This window comes from Syngnathus typhle, linkage group LG11 (genome assembly GCF_033458585.1).
Source record: "Syngnathus typhle isolate RoL2023-S1 ecotype Sweden linkage group LG11, RoL_Styp_1.0, whole genome shotgun sequence".
Taxonomy (NCBI): domain Eukaryota; kingdom Metazoa; phylum Chordata; class Actinopteri; order Syngnathiformes; family Syngnathidae; genus Syngnathus; species Syngnathus typhle.
In genome coordinates this window covers 3847338-3874534 of record NC_083748.1, presented here as the reverse complement: position 1 = coordinate 3874534, position 27197 = coordinate 3847338, and the positions used below count along the sequence as shown (strand labels likewise).

At 41.6% G+C, this 27197-nt stretch overlaps 1 protein-coding gene across 2 annotated transcripts; it reads right to left on the bottom strand.

Annotated features, from left to right (window-relative positions):
* Positions 1–284: 284 nt before the first annotated feature.
* On the bottom strand, positions 285–26562 carry col2a1b (collagen, type II, alpha 1b). 2 transcript variants are annotated; one of them, XM_061291738.1, is made up of 54 exons: positions 26191–26562; positions 23087–23296; positions 21947–21963; positions 21822–21854; positions 21325–21357; positions 21201–21254; positions 20391–20492; positions 20011–20091; positions 18073–18117; positions 17315–17368; positions 16747–16800; positions 16415–16468; positions 16251–16304; positions 16117–16170; positions 15695–15739; positions 15538–15591; positions 15423–15467; positions 15262–15315; positions 13088–13186; positions 12959–13003; positions 12751–12849; positions 12573–12626; positions 12279–12386; positions 11848–11901; positions 11102–11200; positions 10409–10462; positions 9991–10089; positions 9856–9909; positions 9730–9783; positions 9564–9617; positions 9291–9344; positions 8803–8847; positions 8458–8556; positions 7930–8037; positions 7798–7851; positions 7386–7439; positions 7251–7304; positions 7111–7164; positions 6454–6561; positions 6258–6311; positions 6115–6168; positions 5844–6005; positions 5341–5448; positions 3709–3816; positions 3443–3496; positions 3241–3348; positions 3095–3148; positions 2833–2940; positions 2700–2753; positions 2520–2627; positions 2154–2442; positions 1632–1819; positions 1322–1564; positions 285–1239 (listed from the first exon to the last, which is right to left on the bottom strand). In XM_061291738.1, exons 1-54 carry the CDS (start codon positions 26279–26281, stop codon positions 1093–1095), a joined length of 4476 nt encoding a protein of 1491 aa, XP_061147722.1. In that variant the 5' UTR covers positions 26282–26562; the 3' UTR covers positions 285–1092. The 2 variants fall into 2 exon arrangements, with proteins under 2 accessions (XP_061147722.1, XP_061147723.1); XM_061291739.1 differs by lacking the exon at positions 23087–23296.
* Positions 26563–27197: the final 635 nt, after the last annotated feature.

Here is a 27197-nt window from a genome sequence, read left to right as displayed (position 1 = left end):
GTGATCCTGAAAGGGGGATCCTTCCATCTGTGGTCCCTTCTCAAGGTTTCTGATTTTTCCCCTTTTGGGAGCTTAAGATCAGGGTTCATGCTTTGAGAATAATTGTCAACTTTTTTCTACATGTAAAGCCCTTTGAGACTGCTTGTGATTTGGGGCTACACAAATGAACTTGACATAAAATTTCAATTATGAACGATGAACTTGACATAAAATTTGTCAACTGAACATTGAACTAGTGTGTGAAATTACATTTCCCAACACCGCCAGATAAAAAGGATCAGTCGTCACCTTTTGGTTGTGTCTTTTATTTCCCATTTTACATTGACAAAAAAAGTCATGATCATTTCAATATAAGAATGCTATTATCATTTTTATTATTATCAATAATAAAAAATATACACAACCTCACGCATGCACGTGAGCTTTAAAAAAATGTCAAGTCACATCTCGTGAGGGGAATGAGCATCTCACCTTTTATTTTAGTTTTTTGGGGGGGGCTGTAAACAAACATTTAGTCAATTTTTGTAATGTGTTTTTAGTGAGGTAGCTTTACAATTGGAAAACAAAAGACAACGTTTGAGTTGGGTGTGTTCAAAAAATGAATTGCGAAGCGAAGGCACTTGGTCAGCAAAGGAAATGCTATATGTTTATATATGCGTGCACACACATCATTTGTTTGGAATAAACTAGTATGGAAGTATAGCACCATTGTAAGAATACAAAGTAATGGTCAATCTGAGAATGACCTGCTGATATGATTTTCTTTTTTTTTTAAGCGACATGTGTAAGTGGGCTTCTTTTTATTGACTTAAAGCAACACACAGAGCCCAAACAATAAATAAATAAAACGGACACATGAAGCTCTGAAGGTGAGTTGCTGCTGTTGGTTGCTGCCATTCAGTGCTGGAACATCCTACGTGGTAAGTTCAATTTAGTGGGGGCGAGGGGGGGTACTTTTTTTTTTAACTTAGAAAAAGAAGTCCCATTTATTTAAAAAAAAAAAAAGAAAGAAAAAGTGTCTTGATTTCTCTCCTTGTGCTCCACTTTCATTTATTTGGATTTTTTTTCCCTCCTCCTGCATCTTCTTGGTTCTTACAAGAAGCACACGGCACCCACTTCCACTCCAAACTCCTGATCAGCGCCACCAATGTCCATGGGGGCGATGTCCACGATGGGAAGACGGGAAGTCTTCTGCGACCGGTACTCCATGACCGTCTTGCCCCACTTGCCTGTGTGTCTCTGCACGGGCGGGCACAACGCAAAGCCGTCAAGCTTCCATAGCGGCCAAACTTTGTAAAATGAAAACATGTCAATTTCCTACCGTGCAGCCGTCCTCCATGACGCTGTAGGTGAAGCGGCTGTTGCCCTCGGCGCGGATCTCAACATCGTTGGAGCCCTGCAGGAGCACGGCCTTCTTCAGGTTGCCGGCGGCTGCGTCCATGTAGGCCACGCTGTTCTTACAGTGGTACGTGACGTTCTGCGACGCTTCGGTGGACAGCAGGCGCAGGAAAGTCATCTGGATGGCAGCCGTGTTAGGCGCCAGGTTGTCGTCGCCATAGCTGAACTGGATAGAAGCGAATGTGAGATTTGAGCAATGATAGTAAGATAAAATAGTTGAAAAGTGCACTTACATGGAATCCTCCGTTCATGGTCTCTCCGAACCATACGTGCTTACGGTCCTTGCCCTTGCTGGACCACCAGTTCTTGCGCGGGATGCTGGATGGTTTGGAGCGGACGCAGGACTCGCCTGTCTCCATGTTGCAGAAGACCTTGATGGCGTCTACGGTGCAGCCCTGGTTGGGGTCGATCCAGTAATCTCCTGCGGGCCCACGGGGAGGACAACGTATACATGAGAAATTTAACTTCAGTCTAAACTTTCTGTAAGTGTGACAGGCAGGATTAAAGAGGATGAGACATTCAATAAGCTTAAGCAAAAACTATGCTTCTTTGCTTTCTTCTTCTTTCAAATTTACACAGTGGCAAAGTAGCACACTGCCATCTAACGGTGCACAGTGGAATTACATCCATAATAAACAAGAGGCAGAATAAAATTGAGCTCTCTTGGTTTTATTTTATTTCAAGAACAAAAAGGTTTTCCAATGTTATTTTTTTGTATTCGCGAACTACAGTGTGAAGTAATAGTCACCACTTACCGCTCTTCCAGTCAGGATGGCAGAGCTTGAGGTCCCTACAGGTGCGAGCTGGGTTCTTCTTGGAGCCCTCGGGACTACGGATGTTCTCGATCTGGTTGTTGAGGGACTTGAGCGTGGCGTCCACCTCAGCGTCGTGTTGACGCAGGTTTCCGGAGGCCTGGTCGGCTCTCATGTACCTGAGAGGATCGGGACCCTTCTCCGTGTGACCCAGGCCGGCAAAGGCTGACATGTCAATACCTGGGCCGGGGGGTCCGGGAAGACCGGGAGGGCCGGGGTTTCCAGGAGGACCCTGACAGACAAAAAAACGCGTTCATTTTCTACATCTTTTTTAGTTAGTTCATTGTGCTCCCTCCCAGTCGTACTCACTGAAGGACCTGTCTCTCCACCGCGACCGCGGGGTCCGGGGGGTCCGATAGGTCCGGGCATACCGTTTGAACCTTCCTTTCCACTGGGCCCTGTAGGTCCGGGTGGTCCCTGAATTCAAAGCAACAGATTTTAAGCCACTGTAACAAATTAGTTTCATGGGAGAAATGTTTGTCCCCTCACTCTTTGTCCTGATGGTCCAGCAGGTCCAGTAGCACCTTGGTCTCCAGATTGACCCTAGAAAAGAGAAGCACATGGATTTTTAATGCCTTACTCAAATAAAAACTTTTTAGAGAAGGCAATCATGGCTGCTTACCGGAGGTCCAGGCAGTCCCTGCAGACCAGTGAAGCCTCGGTGTCCCTTCTGTCCTCTTTCGCCAGACTCTCCGCCTTCGCCCTTATCACCACGAGGTCCTTGGGGTCCCTATGAACAAAGAGTCAAATGAGTGACTAAGTCAAAGGAGCAGTTGGAATAAATTTGACAATAAGAAATGATTTAATTTTGTTATTTTTCTGAGTATCTCATGTGCATTACTTGAGAAAATAGCGGTAGAAATTTTCATCTTAGAGTTACGTACTGGCATTCCTCGGGCACCGGCAGGTCCCGGTGATCCGGCGGGTCCTTGTGCACCCTAAGTAATAGGGACAGAAAGAATAATTGCAGTGAGTTGCATGATAGTCAGCCAGGAACTTGACATTAACACAAATGCTTGCTTGCACTCACAGCTTCTCCTCTGTCTCCCTGTTTACCGGTGGGACCGACCGAGCCTGTGGAGCCTGGGGCGCCTGGAGCACCAGGAGCGCCAGCGGGACCGGTGCTACCGCGGTCACCCTGAAGCAAAAAAAAAAGGTTTCAACAATTGTACTAGTTGTGATTATATACAGTTGCTAACAACAGTGAGCACAATTGAGATGGGAAGTTTCACCTTGATTCCAGCAGAACCATCTCTACCAGGAGGTCCGTCAGATCCAGGGTTGCCCTGTCACATGAGCAATTGATCAATGTACACATAGTTGTATTTACATTCAGTGATGTAGACACCCACATTGAAATAATTTTAATTTTAAAAAACAAACAAACACCTGTTCCTCTGTGCTTGAGGAGCTCAAGTAGTAAACGCATGTCGTATACACGTGACAAGCAAATTAATGGCCTCTGCCCAGACCGCTGTGCTCTTGGCCTTTCACTGACCTCTCTGCCTGGCTCTCCTGCAGGTCCGGTGAGTCCGGGCGGTCCGACAGGTCCGGGGGGTCCTCGGTCTCCGCTGCCGCCGGGAGATCCTTGCTTTCCAGGTTCACCCTGAGAGGAAGAAGAGTTGGAAGTGAGTCATCAGCGTCCGTGTATGTCAAGCTGATAAAAGCCCCCGTGGATGGAGTTTTGAGTCACAATCGTGTGTAAAATGTCACGTCGTGACTTATCGCAAGAAATATAATTAGTAGGGGTGTAACGATACATCGATACACATCGATTAATCGATATAATGCTCTACGATTTATTGGCATCGATGCTAAAGGTAAACATCGATTTATATCGCCGTGTTTGACCTCGGACATTAGACGCGACTTTATTTTGAAATCCAGTTCATTGTTGCTTGCTTCCTCTTTCTGGGAGCAGGGAGCAGTGCGCGGCGTTGCTGCACGTGAAAGGGGAGTCGACAACTAGTACGCGGCTCCTGGGCTGGTGCTATGGCTAGTGTCCAAAAAGACGAGGAAATTGGCTCCCCTTTAGGCTTCAAGTCATTCGTTTGGAAGCACTTTGGATTCCAAAGAAAAGATGGCTCAACGGACAAGACACGTGCAGTTTGTAAATCCTGCCATGCGGTGATCAAATATTCAGGGAGCACAAATCTCGCCGCACATTTAAAGAAAAAAACACGACATCAAAGTTCAGTGTTAAAGTAAGCAATTTGTATACTACAATACTCTTGTAATTTCCTAAATAAAGAGTTTGCAGTACCTTGTTGATTTTGCGTATGAATTGTTATAAATCAGGATATTGTTCTATATTTTTTATAAAAAAAAAATCGATCGTAGAGCACTATATCGCGATATATCGTGAATGAATCGCAGCAGGCTTTAAGATATCGGCAAATATCGTATCGTAGTTCTTTATATCGATATTATATCGTATCGTGACAAAACCCGCGATTTACACCCCTAATAATTAGCATTTGGAACTCGGCAACTGATAAAAACAAGTGAGCCGATGCTATTTTTAAGAAGGTGGCTCAAAATGAACTTTGCTTGATGTATTTTTTTAGAATGAATTCCAAACGGTCTAAATTTAAAGGACTGCTTCCATCTGCAAGTAGTACGGACATGTTTCATCCTTCCTCCATTTTGATTTGATTAAATTTGAATCCGTCAAAAGACCTTCCATTGCTGTCTTTTTTCTTTTTTAACTACAGTCGATGATAAATCTGAGCTGCTGTAAACCGGCGGGCCCATTTGCATCATTTAAATCTATACGAGTTTTATGAAGATAGCATTTAATTTTATATGTTTGACGACATTAGAGACTTTTATTTGATTGCTAGAAATACTGATAACACTAAAGCGATTTGGCGCTTCCTACAACGGATCTAACTATCCCAAAGTGTGACATAATTGACAACAAAGAACACAAAAGACAAAAAAATAATTTCCTTAATTTCATTCAGAAATTAATTTTTTTTTTATACAAAAAAATATTTTATAGTGATGTCGTTACGAAAATAATACTGAAATCCACTACCTTTTTTTTTCGTGCTATAAGGGTGACAGACCAAAGCTAAAACTCATGGTGAAATTAATCTTTTGTTATACTGAATGTTTAGGTACTCACAGAGGGTCCGGGCAGGCCGGGGAAACCTCTCTCGCCACGCTGTCCAGGCAGACCCACGATACCACGCTGGCCGGCCAAACCTTGAGGGCCAGAGGGACCGAGAGCACCCTGGGATAGAGGAAACGGGGACGCTATTAAACGTCAAATCATAAGCAACAATGATGATGATTTGCATTCACACGTATGTAGCAGACAGCAGGGGCCCATCATGTTGAGTGCGTCATCATTTGTCAGATGGTATTTTCGAGACAGGTCTTGTCATCTGCGATTGTGTATGTGTACATGTGTGTGTGGAAGGTAAAAGCCATGAGGCCTGCCATCAATCTGTCAGTAAGACGTCCCTGCTATTACGCTCAATGACAGCTGGCTGTATTAATGGATGAAAATGTCTCTGCGGCCTGACAGACAATGCCACTTTAAACTTGGAACGTACACATCATCGTCTAAAAAAATGTTCCCCGCCACGCCAGTCTTGCATAGTGCTAAAAAAGGATGCCACTTACAGGGGGGCCATCCTCTCCAGGGTCTCCCTTCTCTCCAGGAGCCCCGGCAGTACCACGGAGTCCAGCATCGCCCTGTCTGCCAGGGGGGCCACCGTCTCCCCTCACACCCTTGGGGCCGTCTTTGCCCGGGGAGCCGGCGGGACCAGCAGGTCCAGGATTGCCCTGGAAAGTATCCAATCACATTTTGTATATAACTAATGTATATTGTCGTTTCTTGTGATGTGCATGTACAGTACAGTGTCAGTAATCATTGGGCGACTAAGCGACTTACATTGGGACCGGGAGGTCCGACTCTTCCGGCGGCTCCAGGGAAACCGGTAGCACCCTGAAAGAGAGCGAGGGAATAAAAACCCATCCCACAGACATTTACTAGAAGTGATGGCGACATTTCTGCGGTGTTGTGAGGTCACTTACGGGAGGTCCCTGAGCTCCACGGGCACCTTTTGGTCCAGAAACACCAGTGGGGCCCTGGAAAAGAACCACGCTGTACCTTAGTGTTAATTTCGTGGTGTGTATTCTATTTGACCTCAATTGCCTCATGACAATTAATTCCATGCAATAAATAATAATAATAACAATAATAATAATAATCTGTAGTAGAGTGACTCACGGCTGGCCCGGGAGAACCAGATGGTCCTTGTGGTCCTGGTGCGCCGGCGTCACCCTTCTGGCCAGACTCTCCCATCTCTCCCTTAAGTCCAGGTTGTCCGTCAGAGCCCTTGAGGAGAGACATGAACGCTTGAGTCACTTGGATGCCATAACGTTAGCCCAGGATGGCTAACTGGGGGACTAGTGCTATGTGTTAGTGTTCAGTTATTATTTGTTGATTTTATTTTCAACAGAAATGCTGAGATGGCAAAACGGACATTTGTTCATATGTTCCAATATTGGAAATTACATTTTTGATCCAACATTTATCAAAGATGAACTAATTGAAAATAATCAATTTGGATTAATTTTGTACTAACATTTTTATTATTTTAATAATTATTTCATGTCATTGAGAAATGAGTAGGGAATTTTTAAGGAATTTGTTTTCAAGTTTAGAGTAGAATTAAGGAAATTTAGCAACTTGAAATTTTTAAGCTGACTCCTTTACAAGTGCAATTGACAGTAGGAGACTGTTTTTGTCACGTTTCTATTTTGAGTGCATGTGGTGATACACTGCGATAGCTATAAACAAATCACAAGACGACGTTGTGCGTCATCCTGACATATACTCGCTAATTAGCCATGCCAGCATCATGATCGTCTTTCTGTTACTTACAGGGGGTCCAGCAAATCCAACAGGCCCAGGAGGTCCAGTCTCACCTCTGTCACCCTTTTGGAGAACAGAGTGGTAAATGTGTGAATGTACAATTGTGACATTTTGCATTCATTTGGTAGGCTTAATGGGGGAAAACCTACAGGGGCACCACGGGTACCAGGAGCTCCGGAAGGACCAGCAGGACCGGATTCACCCTGAAGGGAGAAAACAGTAAAGAAATGTCACCTGTGTGTATTTCAAGATGAATTGTGTGTATGAGGAAAAAGCAAATTTACCTTTTCACCATTGGGACCGCCAGGACCAGGAGGACCAATGGGACCAGTAAGACCCTGAAAAGGAAATCCTATGTTTAACCAAGGGGCATTTCTGTTGTTACTGATGGAGTAATGTGAGATAAACAAGTGTACAAAAGTATTTCAAATGTGCCCAGAGTGCAGAATCTGTCTGTTTGCACCTCAATAAAACTCAGCACAATTCAGATTTCACCACCAGCGCCACAAGTTAGGCCTGCTATCAGCATGTTTAAATTTTAGCCACCAAATTATCAGGTGCTGACAACTTCCAAAACACACTAAATTAGGTTTGTACCAGCACAAAAATCAAGGTGGGCCAGTTTTTACGTCTGAGCGCACGTGCCCTATCTATGAAAAAAGAGCCCTTTTTTTTTTTCCAGCATTCAAAACTCACCCTGCCGCCATCTTTTCCAGGTGCACCTTCAGGTCCTTTCTCTCCAATGTCACCCTATTGGAACCCACATTTTATTATCAACAATTTGTGTGTAAACATATCTGAGACAAAAATGTTGGGACACATCCTTACTCTGTCTCCTTTAGGTCCGGGAATACCGGAGCCCCCTCTCTCTCCGGGCATACCCTGTAGACCGGGAGGTCCCTGCGCTCCGGCGCCTCCAGCGGGTCCGATGGCTCCCTAAACAACGAGACGGGATGTCAGACGTGAATCGATCTCAGAAGACGACCATTTATCAAATCTATTTTATGTATTTTAATATTTTATTTGTAGCCGTACAATTTATTTGCCAGCATTTGATTATGCTTACATTCAAACAAGGAAATCACGCCGGATAACCGAGCGTGTGACAACAGCATCCGCTTCATCAATGTAGCAGCAACTAATATGCCTTAAATGTGCCTGTGGCTGATTTGGAAACACACAGCTGATTATTTGTACTTAACTAATAATTGTTTGATGGTGAATGCTGTGAAGTCTTATCACAGTCGCCATTTGGGGAAAAGCAGCCAGACAGAAAAAACAGCAGGCAGCTATTGATTTTAGATGTAATAAACGGAGGGGTGACGTGTGTTGCATTTATGAGTCATAATGACTCACCTTGGGTCCGTCAGTTCCAGGGGTTCCGGGCAGACCTCGAGGTCCCTGCAGACCCTGAGGACCGGCAGCTCCTCTCTCTCCGGGGAAGCCTCGCTCTCCCTGAATATCAACACAAATCGATCGGTAATGACTAATTACTATAATAATTGTTGAAATTATCCGCAAACATTAATGAAATGAAAGCGAGAAATGTTAACCTCTGTCAGTTATATTTCACAATACTAACATCATATATTCATTTTTAGAAGTTGAGGCTGGGTTTAAAAGAATTGAAAATCACTGAGTTAATGAATCAATTAAACACACATGCACAGACAAGTAGATGCATGGATCGTCTCAACGTACCCTGGGTCCAGTGGCACCGGCAGCTCCGCCTTCTCCTGGAACACCCTGACGTGGGAGTGAGAAAGTGACACGTGATGACACAAGAATCGGGCCTCAGAGAGTCAATGCAATTTTTTTTTAAATGTTTGATTTGTACAATCAAAAAGAAAATATAATAATATTTAACTGAATGATTTTCATGATGGTAGCAAAAACGACCAAGATCTTTCAAGAATATGTACTTCAAGAATACACAATGAAAATTCAAAAAATAAAAAAATATTGGACTGAGCTACCTTAGCCATCTTGTATCAGTTAACAAAATCAATATTTTTTCTTAGCCATAGGTCAAAAACACAGTACTACACCTCATGATAGGCTGACTTGGAGCAAAAAAAAACATCATTTGCTAAACCTCTTTTAGGACTGAATAAGATTGTCCTCAAGCTCCTAAGTGGCTGGCAGCTGAATGCCGGTCATGATTGACTGACTACTCAGAACGCACGTACCTGATCTCCAGGCTTTCCTCCCTCACCGGGGGGACCAGGGGGACCGGGAAGACCCTGTGTCCAAGCAACAGCACCATCATCGCGTGTGTGAGCATATTTCATTTACATACGTATATGTTGCAATAAATATGACCGAAATAATACATACTGATTAATGGACAATACATTATAATAAAAGTTATTTTAAATATATATGACAGTTTATTTATTTTTATTTTTTATTTTTTAATTATGTACATTTTATGCAAATGAGTGCATAAGTGAGACTTTCACCTGGAAACCAGAGGGACCAGGCTGCCCTTGTTCTCCTCTCTCGCCAGCGGGACCCTAAAATTAAATGTAAAAAAATAACAAATAAATAAACTAAAATCAACTCCTGCTATAAAATACACTTTGCAAAAGTCCCTTAGCTGTTTATAAAACTTTAAATGATACGTACAGCAGGGCCGGGGGGTCCGGCGGCGCCAGTTTCACCATCTTTACCAGGCAGACCCTGAGGAGAAGAAAAGAGTACATTGTCAACATGTGTGTTCCATGTTTTGTTGTCGATGATTGCTCCACTTACTCTCAGGCCATGAGCTCCAAGCAATCCCTTCTCGCCAGATTTGCCAGGCTCGCCCTATAAAACAAACCACAGAGACCCAATGCAAACGTGAGAACTGATCAACAAAAAAAAAAATGTGTATAGTCGTTCACTTACAGTTGCTCCTTTGGGTCCGGGGAATCCCATGACGCCAGGCTGCCCACGGGCGCCCTGTGGGCCAGGGGGTCCTGGTCGGCCGTCTTCACCAGGAGCTCCCTGCGCAGTCCAAAAAGTCATTTGTAGCTATGCAGCACTTGTAAGTAATAAAATGGAAAAGTTGTTAATATTCAATGGAGTAATTCATCCCCCAAAACAAACGCGCAAGCCATGAAGTGAAGAATATTAAAATGTCCAATTGACACATTGTGACTGCTGAGCTGGTGGGTAATGATTGGATAAGTCATTAAGTGTGGAGTGCTCAATTACTAAAAAGCATCTCGGTGGCTGTTAGGATGCTAAATCACATCACAGCCCCTGATGGTCTTTTTTTTTTTTTGATTGACAGCAGTCATCTAATTGGATGGAAGGCACTCACAGAAGGTCCAACTTTGCCTTGGGGACCGGCATCACCGGGACGTCCAGTAAGACCCTGCCAGAGCACATGGACACACAATCAACAAAAACAGATCATTTGCATACAGATGAGTTGCACACGCCCATTGAGGGAATTGAATCTTCTGCTAGATTGCCTGATGAATAAGTTACTACAGCAAAAAATTGAAAATATATAAATGAGCTGAACGTAGTGGAATTTGTTCTGATTAAGGATGAAACACTTTACGGTTTACTGATAAACCACGGTAATAATCCAGACAGCTTCAAAATCTAATTATTGTTAATATCGTATTTAATGTCAAGAGTACATGTCTTTGCATCCAAACAAATGCAGACATAATTACTTTGTAGATGAATACAAAGAAATGTCAAATACACACTTTTTACTCATTATTTATTTACATTATTTTGCATAGTAACGTTTTATTATAATGTGCTTTTTAAAAAACATTTCAAATATTATAATATATTTTCAAAATTATTTGTGAGCTTTCCTAATTTTTCAAAAATATTATATTAAATATTATATTTAATTTTGATATTTGTGTATATGTGTACTTTATTTGCATATTCCCCAAAATATTTATTTATTTTCCTGTAAAATATATTTTCCAATATTTAATATACTCATCAGATTCTTATTTCTCCTGTAATGCAATGCAATAGAACTTACTCTGGCACCGGGCAGACCGGACTCTCCGGGACGGCCCGGGTCACCGCCAGCACCTTTGGGACCACTGGCACCTGCGGGTCCACGCTCACCGGGGGCACCCTAACAAAGACAAAGGAAGAGATAAAGAAATAGCATTTACAAAGAGGCCTTTCATTCCAACCCCCCAAAAAGCCCACAGGAGTAGATAGGCTCTCCTTTTAATGGCGTGAAGACTTTCATTGACCCGCCGAAGATGAGCAGATTAAATTCTGGCAGGTTCATTTGAGCGTAAATGAGATTTGTGTGTTGGGAGATCATGTTTAATGAGATTCTGCTGTTGACATGTGAGACATTTGGGTCACCGGTGTAGAGACGGATTCGAAGCTATGCTTCCATCAGGTGGCCGTGACATAGTAGGACATGTTTGAACGCTTTCAAATGTATTGCCTTTCTGCTATGCTACAGATGTGTCAGCAAAAACTGGATGCTGATTTTTTTTTGGGAGTTGATATTTGAAGGTGAAGGTGTTCAGAGGATTACAATTTAATTACACCCATATCAGAAGAGATAACACTGACTCATAAATGACATTTTGCAAGCATGATAGAAAAAATGTTTCAATTGCAAGTTGACAGGGTTGCACTCTATGGGTACTACCGCCCATTCCTTATCTAACGCTAATGCTTTTTAATAAGAGTACATTTCCATTTGTGGTAGCAATCACAATCTTAATTGCTCTCTTTTTGAAAAAAGAGGACATGACTCACCTTGGGACCTGCCAGACCGTCTTGACCTGGGAAACCGCGGTTGCCAGGAGAGCCCTACAAACAAAACAGAGTCACTTATGGATAAATGGGTGGATGGACACTTATTTTCTAAGACCTTTAAAAAAAATACGTATTTGGCCTCTTCACAAATATTGTGCGTCATACAAAAAGGTTTGTAACTGCATGTACATAAAGATTGCCACAAGATGTCAGCAAAGTCATGACCTAAATAAATGAAGCTTCTCCCCTCATTTTTGTCAAGGTACTTGACACCCAGATACCACCAGATGGTGCCAAAGCAATATTTTTTAGACATGGCTACAGCCTGTGCATAAATAACAATAAATAGCCAACAGAAAAGAAATCTCAGGTTTGATTGTGCTGTAAACAACTGGAGAACTTTCAGATTGTATATATTTGACGGTACTCACTCTCTCCCCGGGAGGTCCGATTGGTCCAGCACCACCGGGTTCACCTCTTGGTCCTCTCTTGCCCTCTTCTCCTTGTGGACCGTGAGCTCCTTGGATTCCAGCTGGTCCCTGCAAAGACCCGCCATTTTTAGAACTAACTACAGTACAGGAAACATAGAAACATTCAAATAAATGGTAATTGCTAAAATTTAAATAAATGCTATTTTTTCTTTCAGACAAAATATTTGTAAACAATAAACTATGTATCTATTAAAATGTATCCATTTTAAAAAATAAAATTGAAATAAAACTTACAAATTCTCCTTTAGGTCCAGCCTCTCCCTTGAAGCCTGTGATACCTGGATCTCCCTGAAGGACAAAACAGGCCAAAATCAGACCGTCATCTGCAAATATTTCTCAAGTAAATGTTCATGTATTTTCCAGATGAAAGCTACTATCTCTGGTGGCTGTATTATGCACAGTGATCACGTACAGATGTTCCTTTTGGCCCGAGAGGTCCGGTCGCTCCCTGAGGCCCGGGAGGCCCGCGAGGTCCGGGGAAACCGGGAGCACCTGCGATACCGGGAGCACCCTTCCAAGCAAAATACTCAGTCTTAGTCCTTTATTTCCAGTTTTATAAGAATATGAGTCAAAATAATTGTCAAGTGAGAACAGGACCGATTTTTTTTTTTTTAACTTACAGATGATCCTTTAGATCCAGGGATACCATCAGTACCGGGGTTTCCCTTAAAAGAACAAAATGCACAGGTAAGCCTCCCCACATTAATTATAAAGGACAATGATATAGAATGTCACGTCAAATCACTCACAGAAGCGCCAGAAGGTCCAGATGAGCCAGGTGTGCCGGACTCTCCACGGGGTCCCTGTGCACCCTCGGGTCCACGGGCACCAGTGGGACCAGCTTCTCCCTGATAGACAAGCAAATGTTATTGAGTGAGGGCTCCCTCTAGTGGTTCATGAAATAATTTCTCACTAAGTACAGTTCAGTTGTATTTAACTTTTAAAATCAATCATTTCCTCTTTATTAACATTTTGAAATCATTTATTTATGTAAAATAAGTTAAGTTTGTGTGCTATACATTTAAATATAATTATTATTTAAGTACAGTTTTTTTAGTTGATCGCTTTTCTATTTCGTTCCTATTTTGACAGGGCTTTAGCGCCATCTTGTGGCGTTCCAGCACAAACACAAAATCCACAAATTAGCGGATTTTAGAGAATAACAGTGGGCAGTTTAAAAAAGTGAATAGGTGAATTTGGAGATAGTGAACTAGGACTGTAGCCTACGAATTATTATTTTATATTCAGCTCAATTTTTGATGCATTCTCCAGTTTATGGTTGGCGTGATGTAAAAAGCCCCCTCAACCTTATTGGACACTTGCCAGATATCACAACACACGTTCGAGTATTATATACACATATAGCGTTCACTGGAGAGTAAAAATGGGAAATTCCAGACAAAATATGTGACTCATTTTGACGTCAGGAAGAGCTTTGAGGGGGATATTCTTAGTCTGGGTTTATCCAGCCAAGTTTCTAAAAATTCTTTTGTTTGTTTTGGGCCCATTTAGTGCTTCAATGTGATGCATCAAGTACTGAATGGGTTTAGCTGCATGTCTAGTACAGTCATCAAATGTGACAAAAAGAGTAGTAGAGTAGTGGTACAACTCATTTAGTATTTTTTTTTAAATTTAGTCTACCAATGTCAAAACAGTGGCCACCACAAAACATTTTCAGAAGTGGCATTTTTAAGACCTCTGAGCAGCAGACACGCATAAAGTGTCACATTGAAGGATAATTAAGGTTGCCGTCATTTTGAAAAGGACTTTTTAAGGGCACCCTTGTCAAGGATTTCAACAGTCCTCGAGACACTCAGAATAGAAAATAAAAAGGTTGCTGACATGTTGCCAGCATGACTGCTAGATTTTCCAAAGAGATCTTCCATTTGTGAATTCCAAGAAGACGGCAGAGCATCAATGTCGAGGCCCCCGAATCAACCCAGAATTCAGCGGGAGCGTCTGCACATTCTGGATGAATAAATCAGAACTGAGAAGGTTGGGGGGAGGACGGGACCCTCGCTCCAAGTTTCCACTCGGACTGCCGCTTTTAAAATCCTTTTCAATACAGAGCAGCTTTCTCTCATTTCAAAGCATGACCAAGCTTTCCTTAACATAATCACAATTTCATGTCCAGACTCACAAAAGACTTTTCTTCTTCGCAAAGGTTGCTTCTGATTGCTCTTTGTATTAGATTGAGAAGAAGTATAAAAACCGTGAGAACAAATTGGTGTTTGTATATTTCTATGGGTAGCATTTGATGTAAACACAGATTGCATCTTGAAAGGCCGATAATGCTGCAATGGAAGGAAGGTCTCCTCTGAATAAGCTGAAGGCCATTTAGAGGTTTTTCTATAAAGAATTTTGACATGTGCTTCTGGAACTTTTCCATCCCATTACTGTCATTAATTTTGCTGACCTCTCTTAAACTGTTGAAATGGTGTTGAAATTTGATTAAATTGTATTAGAAATGATCTTTTATGATTTTTCATATGATTTGCTTTATTATTATTTAATTTAACTGATTTTAACTGTATTTTATTTGCTTTAATTGCATCTGGTATATTTTTGTTGATATTGTTTCATTTTATTCAAGGAAAATTAATTGACTTAATTGGATTATGTTTACAAATTATTTTACTGTACTCTGTTTTTTAAAATCAAATTTCATTCATTTGATAGTATTGATTCGCTCATTAGTTTGATTTAGTTACATTTTATTTGAAATTATTTTATTATTATCAATCTATTTGATTAAATATTGTTAGGGAATTTAGTTTGTTTTAATGCCCTTTGATAGTATCTAAATAAATTTCCTAACATTCCAAAAACATGGATGGGAAGCCAATGGACCACTCCAAATAGTCTGTAGGTGTGATTGTCAGGGACAACAAACAAGAAGATGCACAGAAACTTTGAGACTGACCTTTGCACCAGGGGAGCCAGGGAAACCCGGAGCTCCAGAAGGACCGACTGGACCCTATACAAGAAACAAAAAAAAAGCCAAAAACATTTTAGATGCTCATAAGGCAGGTAGCAAGTCAGACTTAAGATGAACAAAGGTCATTTATATAATTGGACACCTACCGGGGGACCAGCAGGGCCGGGCAAACCATCATTACCGCGGGCACCCTGAAATAAACAAAATAAATGTCAGGACATGTTCAATAACATTGATTGCCGAATTATTTGAGGCACTCACAGCAACCCCACTGGGTCCAGGACGACCTCTCTCTCCGGGCAGACCTCGGGGTCCCTGTGAATTGGTCACAATGTAAATTTTTGCCCGCAACTTAAAAATCATTAAAAAAAAAAAAAAAAATCATTAAAAATCTTTGAAATGTTGTGAACATACATACCATTGGTCCGGGAGCTCCATTCTCTCCAGGAGCACCAGATTCTCCCTGCACACAGGAAAATCAATGTCAGCATCACTGTCTTGTTAAAACTTAATTTAAAATTGTATTATTATTATTATAGAACAAAGAAATTTGCCCAATAAAAAACATATCAATGTAATAAACCAAGATAAGAGTCAGATTTTCTTTTAGATGAAAAAGACATCACTATTAAATTGACAATTTTGTTTAAGAAAAAGTCAAAATTGAAGAAGAAAACCACACGTCTTTATTTTTTAAATATGTCGGTCTTACCATAAAAGTTGCCTTTAGAAAACCCTTATCAGAAATAAAATGGACTTTTCATGTCGCCCCCCCCACCAACTACACAAATACATAACGGGGTCCTAAAGGATCAATAAGCATAATAGACCATCTTATACCTTCGACCCAACAGCACCGGTCTCTCCCTTTGTACCATCAAGACCAGGGTACCCCTACACAAACAGAGAAAACATAATTAATAAACAATCTAAAAAGTTGTAAAGCATGAAGAAGAGCAAGAGCCTTGACTGACTCGATGTCCTTTGATGCCAGGCAGGCCAGGCGTTCCGGGGAAACCTCGAGCTCCCTACAAAAGAGGACAAAGAGAACATAAGAATTTCAAAAGCAAATTAAATTATTTTGGGTTTGAAAATGACTGTCACGCCTCCATCTGCAGTGAAGTAATGTCACGCTCACCTGAGGTCCAGAAGGTCCACGTTCGCCTGGTTTTCCAGATTTTCCAGCTTCACCCTAAACCACAAACAAAAGTGTAAAAAATAAAATAAAATAATCGAGAGAAAAACTATAAATCTTGTGAGCCGTTTGTACAGTGCTGCTTCTGGTCACTATTAGAATTATTGGAGAATTGCTAGTGGATACATAGTGAAATCGAGTGTATGCTGCCATCGTGTGGCACAAAAGATTGCATGCTGGTGTCAAGAACCTCACAAAAAGTGACTTCAGTGAAAATGAGTCTTTTCAAATCTCCATATTTCTTTGCCTTTCATTTGCAACTTTTACACACTCACATCATCTCCAGGTTTTCCAGAAGGTCCCGGTGGTCCGCGGGGTCCCATGGGACCCTGTATACATCGAGGAAACAACCACAGGTATGAGACTAAAATAACAATTTCAATGTGCACCCGTCCAGCTTTTCCCAGTTGGCGAGCATTGATTTTAATCACACATAATGATGCGCCGTCAAGGGGGAGCAGCAAGATAATCCCAAACACCACAGGGAAAGATTAGCGCAGCCCCCGGGTTCAATCTACCTGCTGAGGGATTGGGAAAAAAAGCGGCCAAGGTCATGTGATTTCTGGAAGCTTCATTTGGGGTAAATAAAGGGGAGGAGGAAGCAAAAAGCTAGCGGGAGTGAAACTTTGTCTACTAGCATAAATCAATAAAAGAAAAAAAAAACCCAGATGTTACAATCTGCACGTGGCCACTCAGTTTTCACTCACAAGTTGAGCAGAATGTTGAATTGGCTGAGCATGATATAGGACGTTTTTGTATGATGCAGGCCGTAATATATAGTGAGGTCTTGTATTGAAAGAGATACTGTAGTATAAAGTGTGTGGAGGCGGGAATGACACTCACAGATTGTCCGGGCTCTCCAGCCTCTCCCGAGCTGCCTTGGAATCCTTGAGGGCCCTACACAAATATACAAGAGTTGTTAAAAATGTCACCTCCCCAAATAATAATAATAATGATATGGAAAAAACAAAAATAATAAAAGTGAAAATGGAAGCGCAAAAAATACAAATTAAGCTGTTCTCTAAAAAAACTGAAACAATAAAGGTATTTAAAAAAACAAAGTAGAAGTGCATACGAAGTTTTTATGAGCTAACATACAGCATTGTCTGATACTGTAATAGTACTAATAAAGCAATTAAGTTTGTGTATGACTATTATAGGGCCTCCCGGCATCCATATTTTAAATGCAAAAAATAGGCACATTTTCATTATGATAAATTAAATGCAGTGGTTGAAATCCACAAATAATGTTTGTAGTCTACACACAGGAGCTTTTTTTTTCTCCTGCAAGCACCTGGAGGTTTAGACACGTATCCTTCAAGTTGAGACCCGTTTGTGGACATGACCTGCCTAATGCTTTTTCTTCTGCAGGCTGGGAGGAACCTACAAGGCCTTCAGGTGAGGGCGAGAAGGTGAAGACGAAGAGGGCTGAGGGGGGGGCGCCAGACATAAATTCTTAGGTGAAAGAAAAAAAATGGAGCTGGCAGAACCTGCCACTTTGTAAACATATGGTTCATCCTGGTTGCGTTACACTCAATTATCAGGTGTGTGTGTGTGACAGGTAGTGACTAGAACGTTTATACTGTCAAGTGGATACTTACAGGAGATCCAGTGGGTCCAGGTGGTCCTCGGGGACCCATTGGGCCCTGGAAAGAGAACAACATCATCAGGAATGAACAGTTTTGAATTCATTTTCTTTCCCCATGTATGAATTTGCAGGCTAACTGGCACCGCTAATGCTTATGTAAACAAAGTAGCTCAACTTCCTGTAAAATGTGGGAGGGGCTATTTTGATCGAAAAAATGTGAAAAGTTGGCATCTGAATCATTGTCCAAATCCATTCATTGAACCAGGGATGTGCATTTTTCCAATGTAGCAATCTTGTTGTCATTATACATGCAAATGATCTTGCCACGACTATAATATCACGTCTCCTTCAAAGATACAAATATCTGTCGAATAAGACTATTTGATACATATCTGGATTATCGATATATTTGGAACAATTCCATTTGATACACTTGCAATTTTTAAATCATGACGTAGAGTCTGTGTACATGCTTTCAATGCTTTTCACCAATTATCTTCAAACGTACTTTGACTTTAAAGGGTCTTACAGAAGTTAGACCAGTAATTCTACCTTTTTCAGCACCAGTTTCTGAATGTCTACTTAAGTGCACTATGTGAGCGAGCACTTTTGGCCCCTTTGATGGTGACAGTATTTGAAGCTGGCTATTAAACACCTTAACTTTTCAGGCCTCGGGCTAGACCACCCCCACATGTAAAAAAAAAAAACAAGTCATTTGAAATTCCACAGTGTCATCCGCCCTGGTTGCATAGCTCCATGGTTGACAGTTGTGCATGTTTGAACTCTGCATGACTTGGACGGCCGACAAGCGCAAGGCTACTTGTTCCCCTCAGCAGCAGGTGAAGATTCCTGTGACGCATTTCTCTTTAGCTCAGCCTCAATCTCAAACCCCCACCGCACCCACAAGAGAAAATCACATTCTGTCAAGCTGATGAGCCAAACACTCACATTGGGTGGAAAAACAAGAAATTAAGTGTTTTTTACATGAGAAGCGCAAGTGGTTAGCACGTCTGCCTCACAATTCAGAAATTCTGGGTTTGAATCTTGGCTCCAGCATTCCTCTGTCGACTTTGTATGTTCTCATCATGAGTCAATGACATTTTTTCCACTGGGTTAAGGAGGTTCTGATGCTGCTCCACTGTAAAATGTAAAACTGGAAACAACTTTACTGATGCACAACCACCAGTAGATGGCGCCATTTTAGCACTAATATGTGAGTCTATTGGGAGAAACAGCTGCATTGTGTTTTATTGCTAATTATAAAATAATAGAAAAAGGCAGAATCAAACTTTTTTTCCCCTTGAGACTTTAGCAGATGCTCTATAATAACCGTTCGTGAATGTTAACGACAAGCACTAAAAAATGAATGAAAGTAATGAAAATATTTTACGAGTCAAACATATTCCCTTATAAACACGTCTTTTAGCGTCTTGGCTCAGCTTTAAAATAATTCCTAAAAATTTAAATAAACACACAGTGGTCCTCTGGAAGGAATGAAAGTCACCTTTGAGTGGGAGCGGGAAGCCTTCACCACCGTGGCTTGAGAATTATCAATGGCGCTCTGTCGGGTTAGAACTTATGCATATACTGCATGTGTGTTTAAGATGTTCTCAGTAGCACTGTTGTTTCATACTGTCAGGGTCCTGCGTGTTTTTTGTTTTTTTTCTAAATTAAATGTGCCAAGGTGCCAAGGTAAAGCCACTGATCCGGTCCTGAACTTCTAATTCCATCTTCCAGAACCATTCCAGGTAGAATAAGCTTCTTTAGTTGAAAATCTTCAGCTTTCCTCTCATTTCTTGATCGCTTAATTCCCCCCTTATGATGATGATGATGTGTCCATCTTGTGAAGCTCCTTGTTCGGTTTTCTCTTTTAATGAGTTTTGTGACATATTGACGCGCCCTCGCAAAAGGAACCAAGCTGAGGGTAAAGAAGGAGAAATTGCTGGCTCACCATGGGTCCTTGCATCACGCCCATCTGAGCGCCACCGCCGGCCTTCTCGTCGAAGCCACCTGCCATTTGAGCAGCAAAATTCTAGAAAAAACAAATGTGATTTTTCTCTCAGTTGTAAAGTTAAACAAATGGAAGTTTGGTTTTCCTTTCCCACATGCTGTGAAGGACAGATTTCTGTGTCCACAAGATGGCGCTGTTTTTTCCCATTCAAAGCATGCAGTAACATCTTTTACAGTTTTTAGCAACTGAATTGTGTCTGTTTATTGTTGTTGCCGTTGGCTAATGCGGTTTTTGGGGTCCTTGGTTTACAACGGAGTTGTGTTCCTATGGTGGCAACGTAACCTAATTTTGAACATCGACAAGCGTCTCGTGACACTTACTCCGCCAAGGCCGGGGGGCCCATTAGGTCCCGGTGGTCCAGGTGGTCCAGGGTTTCCAGGGGTGCCAGGCTCGCCATCTCTGCCACGGGGACCGGCTGTTCCCTGAAACCAATAAAGAAAAATAATTTACTTTACTATATTTTTTTGTGCTAGTAAGAGGTTTAATAATAAGTACTGAAGTGACAGTGACAATGAGTGTTCGCCTCTCCTGGGCTAAATTTAAAGGGAATGAGAGGAGCCGCTTTCATTGGCTGGGAAGCAGTTGTTGTTTTTTCACTCCCACAACAGCGCAAACAACCTTTTCTACCAATGCCCGTCTACGAAAACAACCAAAGAAACAAAACTCTAGTTAGAATACATTTTGCGCTAGGCTTGCGCTGGGCACAAAAAATGACTCAATTCATCAAATAACCAGAATGACAAAAACAAAAATAATTGATTTCATCTAGTTTATCCACTCATTTCATTATTTCACTAATGACTGAAATGAAATGTGTTAATTTTCACTTTCAGGACATGTCCAAGGAGGCAGATGATGATTGACGAGGTCAGACCAGACTAGGCGAGGATGCATGTGTCGACAAATCACAAGAATGTACTGTAAAATGTGTTTGGTGTGTGTATGTACAACATATTGATCGAAGAAAGGAATCGTGTTTACATTACGAGCTCACGACAGGCCCTCTTGTGTTGCTTAATGCAAATGACCCGAGTGAATGAAAGGCCGCCTTTCTGTCAGCCCATACCATCTTAAGAGGAACATGCTGTACCACTTGAGTCAATTAAAAAAATAAAAGAAAACAAACTGACCTTCCCTCCCTTGTCTCCTCTTGGTCCACGTGGTCCCTGCTCCCCTGGTGGCCCCTGAGTGACCAAGTCATGTTAGACCACTCATTTTATGTGTGCAATGAATGAATGGATGAATGATTGAGACCATTGGGCCAGGGAGTCCTCTTGGTCCTACGACCTGTGTTGTAAAAGAACAATTAAGAAATCGGTTAGTAAATAGAGAATTTTTGTCAAGGCTCTGTATAAATGCTGAAGCAATTCATGTGGGGCAATTAACTAAAACGGAAAACATGTTGAAGTGAGACTAAAAAAAAAACTTGAAGTAAGTGTTACATTTTTAAAACATATCCATTATTAAAAATAGAACCATAACAATGAACACTTCAACAATCCTTTGCAGTTTGAATAACTTTCCACATTTTGCATGTCAAGGCATTAGCGCTAATGGCTAACCTCTGAAGGGAAAACTTATTTAAACCAAAGATAAGATAAACAATTCCATTTATATTTTCCGTTGCAAAGTAGCATGCACTCAGAGGGGCAAAGCATTTCCAGGTGGCGACGAGGAAGGACCTTGTAACAATTGGATAAAATATAATCTCCTAAATTTGGTAGGGAGATCACTGAGTGGTGTTTACTTACATCGGTAATATCTCCGGGTTCACCTTTTTGGCCCTGTAAGACAAAACAAAACGAAGGAAAAAAAATCAATAGATGAACAGATAAATTACATTGAGTGCATGTGTATAATTTTTTTCAAAGCTCACCTTAACTCCAGGTGTTCCTGTGACGTTGCAGTAGACGAGAGAAAGTATTAGCATAAAGTTGAACAAATAATACAAAACCAGCACATCTTTAACATCTGTCGGCTTGCTGCTAACCGCTTATTAAGGGATTTCAATCTCCCTACTCGAAAGAAAAACCTGCATAGAAGTAATATTTTGGCATCCCTAGTTGCCCATTTGGATGTTGCTGACTCTCCATCTTAGGCGAAAGAGCGTTAAAGCAGAAAGCGGATGTTTTGTGCCGTTCGCCGAGCAGCAGGCGACGGTAGAAAGCGCGTTACCATATATTTGGTTTATTGACATATGAGGTTAATCAAGGAAAAAAACATTATGAATAATGTATAATCATTTTGAAACATTAAAGAAGCCAGTCTTCATGATGACTTCAAAAATCCTAGAGTCAGTCAGCAAAAACAAAAATTAGCGCTAACACTAGCCAAATTTGAAAATTTGTAGTTCTAATAAGAAACTGCAATTTAAAACTGCTCCAAGCTGTTGCACAGTTAACAAGCATAAATTGCTGGCATCGGGTTGAGATCTCCTGTCACATTTTTTTTCACAAATATTTGTGAAACAAACCAAAAAAAAAAACATTGGCTCTCTTTGGTGATGGCAATGTTACTATTTGGAATGTACACGGATTCTGCCCGACGCCAGCAAAATGAACTGAAACTATAAAAGCATTTTATTCAATCAACAGTCAGGCACTTGATTTCACTCATGCTTCCTCAGGGAGTTTTTTTTGTTTCTTCAAATATAAACCTCATTCATGAAGACTTAGTAGACAGCCTGCCACAGTTTTCCCCCACAAAAGCACACAGAGAGCATGAGGGATGTGAAGGAGAACTGTGAAGCTGCGTCTCCTTGACTTGAGCTATTTCCTTTAATAGCTCCCACATGTTTTGTTTTTTTTACGCCAGGCAAAGATTATTCCGGCAAGGTGGGGCCAAGGTGAGCATGTGGAAAAAAAACTTTAAGGAAGCATTTCAGTGAGATCTGCTCTTTCATGTCTTTACTTTGAGTGGGCAAACAGAATATAAAGCATCTTCTTGTCTTGCCCCAAAGTAAACAACATGGATGGGTAATTTATTTATGAAAAGATTGAGATAAATAAATTACAACCAATGGGCGGCGAAGGGTCAGCGGCGCAGATGGGGCAACACTCTCCGAATGGGATTTCAGGATTGGGGCAGCCTCTGAGCTCCTCGCAGACTATTTCGTCGCACAGGACGGTCCCGGTGTCGCACACGCAGATGCGACACGGCTCGGGCTTCCATACATCCTTGTCGGTATAGCGTTGGCCGTCCTGCAAGCAGCTAAGGGCATCCTCCTCTGCGCCGGCCAGAAGGCACATGCGTCAGGGCGCGTGTGGAGGGGGTGATAAGAGTAAGTAAAAACATTAGATGGATTTCACAGAAACAGGTGCATATATTTCTTATCAGCACCAATTCAAAAAGACACAGCTAATGGCCCCGGAATAAATAAATAAAAAAGAAAACCTAAGGGCAACAGCGAATCATAAATAATTAATTAAATAAATAACGATCACCCAAAAGCATTTATTCCCTTCAAATGCTTAATATGCATTATACCCTTGAAAAATAGCATATTTGGACAATTGGACATACAACTTTTGTAAAAACGTAAGATAAAAATACCTCCTAACATAACCTCTTACATAAAGACACATTCACCCCAAATTGGGTCAATTGTGGACCACTGGTTTTAACAACTGGAATTTCATAAAATTTTCAGCCAACCCATGACATAACCACTGGGTGGCGCTGTAATGCTACAGGATTGAACCTTGCAGAATCTGCACAGGAGCTGGAGGCCATGTGCAAAAAAAAAAAAGTTCCATATTGGGCTGGTTTACATTTATTGGACATGAGAAACAGACTTGGCATTCAGATGTCAACTTGGCACACGAATCCAATGCATCTCAATGCTGCTACTGTACATTAAAGCACATTAAAGCAACCCCCTCCCCAACAATGATCTTGCTCATGGTTACTTCCATACTTGTCTGTCCTTTTTATCACTGGAGTTGATTTTTCCACTGACAGATGCTTTAACTGCATATGCAAGTCATGGGAGGGTATACAGAACACACACACACACTACACACACTCTCCAAATACAGTAGCCGTGTTTACCTTTTGGAAACGTTCTCAGGTGGAGGTGATTTAAAGACCCCCAGCATGCACCATGAATGAATGTGGCCTTTCTGGAAGGGTGGACAGAGCTGGCAATTCACTAACCTTTTGCCTTGCAGGAGCCAACCTTGGTGCCAGGGGTTGAGTGATGGGGAGGGGGCTCAGCTTTCATGCAAAAAGCTTTTTACTTGCTGTCAAAAGCACGTGTCCACCTAAATGTCTAAAAAGACACTATAATGATGCAAAAAAGACGTCCCTCTCTATCCAGAAGAGAAGACGTGTGTGCGTGGAGCACAAAGTGTTCCCAGGTGCATCTTGAGGAGCTGTTTTCCATCTTATGCTGTCTAGTGAGCTTTTTTGCACAGCAGGCTCACTGAAAGGGTCAAAAAGTGACCCAAGCCTCCTCAGATGACTTTACTACCACTTTCCAGCCAAAACTTTCTTACCCTAGTTAACAGTCAGAAAATAAGTATTATAAGACAGGGGCTTCTATTTTGATGAGGGTAACCTGAGACCTAACTGGCTTCTACGTTGACCCATTTTTAGGTGAAAATCCACCTTGAATTGGGTCCTTCTCTAGAAGATAACAAACGGCCCTGTCTTCTCTATTTCTTCCCAGACCATCTCCTACTTGCACGCAGGCCGACTGTCGCGTTTTATGGGCAATCTTTAAAGCAGATGGAAAACGTGCTTCTGGAATATTATTCCTGGAGCCGCTCCTTCACTCTTAAATCTCTCACGAGTACTCAATTTGACTTTAGAGGGACTAAAGGGCCAATTTATGTGATTACTGATGGAAGGACATTCATTTCATATTTTCATGCAAACATTACGTAAAAAGAGAAGGCAAGCTCGAATCCGCCTGGATGCCCTCTGACGGCAATGGAATGTGATCACTTTTCACTAAAGGCCCTTGAGCCTGACCACCTTTCACTTTTTGCTCAGTAGCTCCTCCTCAACCTCAAAGTCAGTGGCTGTCTGGCACATCGACTTTCTCTAGTGGTATGCGAAAGAATCACTGAATTTAATGGGTGGGTGGGTTTGGATGGATGGATGGATGCATAGATGGATGCATAGATGGATGGATGGATGCAGATAGTGTATAGATATAGATACATAGATCTATTTATAATATGTAATATGTCTTGTCACCGTGGGATAGTAGGAAACGCAAGTTCGATCTCTTGGCGTGAAGAAATTGACAATAAAGCAGACTTTACTTTGACTTTGAGATAGGGATGGATACAGATAGATTCATATTGATCGAGAGATGGATAGATAGATTTTAACTACTTTTGAATCAGTTCAGTACATTTGTTAAGTACAATTCAGTTGTATTTAACTTTAATGACAATATATAGCATTTTTTTAATTTTCAAATATTCATTCAAAAATGTACTCGTAATGCTACAATAAGTTAAAAAATGTAAGATTTTTTTGCACACAAAAAAAGGTTGGTGACCACTTGGGCCTACTATGCTAATTTTACTCATTATGATGGAACATTAAGTGCCACTTATGTTTAAAAAAAAAAAAAAAACGCTAGATTTGTCATGCACATTGGTTGCATATGATTAAAATGTTATAAACTGATGTCATTTGCCTTCCATCTGAAAAATAAATAGTTTAACATTTTAATCACCACTTGTTCAAATGACTGACGTATGGAAGTTCAAAGGAGTATTTCCTATCTATTTTTGAGTGTACAAACTTGGTGCTTTGTGAGCCTGGCAGTGCTCATAAAGCACCCACAGGTGTTCATCCGAAGAGGAGGAGGAGGAGGTGGAAGAGTACGAAAGGCGCCCAGGGGAAGTCAAAACTAACTTTTGAGATTTGGCTCCAGCTTTTGTCAGTTATCATTTTTTATTCATTAAATGAAGTCTTCATGCCGCCAAGGGAACTGTCCCACTTATTATCCAGAAGATCCACACAACTATTAGTCACACACAAACACACACACACACCTGAGCTTGCAAACTTTTTTCCAACTTGCGTGTAAAAGCTCCGCACCTTGTGCAACAAAACGACATTGAGATGGAAGAAGGAGTCAGAGAAGTAAAGAGCACTTACGATTGTTGGCCTGACATCTGACAAGGGTTAATAAGCACACTTGTGCGGCTGCGAGTAGCAGTAGAGTCCTTGAATCCAGGAAGCTCACCATGTCTAAATATTAGACACGCAGTGGCCCTGGAGGGAAAAAGAAGTTCTTGCGCAAATGGAGTCTCTCAAGTATCTGTCCACCAGTGATTTCAAAGCCGCACCATCCGACAGTCACCCTTGCCGAGCGGTGGCGAGGGGAGGAGGAGGAGGGAGGGGGAGAATCCGACAGGCAGGACTCGGACCTGCAGGAACAAGCTTAGCACCAACCGCTTTGAGGGCCACAAGCGGTAGTTTTATGTCCCCGTTGCCTTAAATGAATCTTCGTATATTCCTGAGTATCAGCCCGGCCCCTTACCCCCAGTCAGGCTGAAATGTGAGCCCACTTTCCCTCCCATTCTGTCTAGCAGGTCCCCCCACACACCTCCCTCCATCAATCCTAGACCACTCCCTTCCCCACGTGCTGCTACTGAAGCCCCCTTTCCAAAAAAGAACTTTCTTCCCAACTTTGCTGCCCTCCCCCTTTCTTTCCTGTAGGATTCAGAGAAAGCTTTTCATGATTTCTTTCCTGCTTTGTTGTGACCCCAATGCACCCCCAACAGGTGTCATATGAGAAAAAACACACATATCACCAAATAATCATCAAAGTACATAATAATTTGCTCCCAGAATGTCGCTTCAGACTTCTATCAAAACGTCATGTGCCTCCTAGTGGAATATGACATAAAAAGCAATCTGATCACACCCCAAAGCTGACCTGAAAATACCGACGATGCGTTTGCCTCAACAGGTTTGTTCAAAAGCGCACATATTTTTGGGCGCTTTGGGCTGGACCACAATAATTCATAAAAGTCTGGCTTGGGCCAAGTAGTGCCAAAAAAACTCTTGTCATTACAAAACAGTAATATAAATTACAGGGGAGACAGTTTTAGCTGAATCATTTGTAAGGTCCTCACCCCAAAGCAGGTTGTGACCTTTGA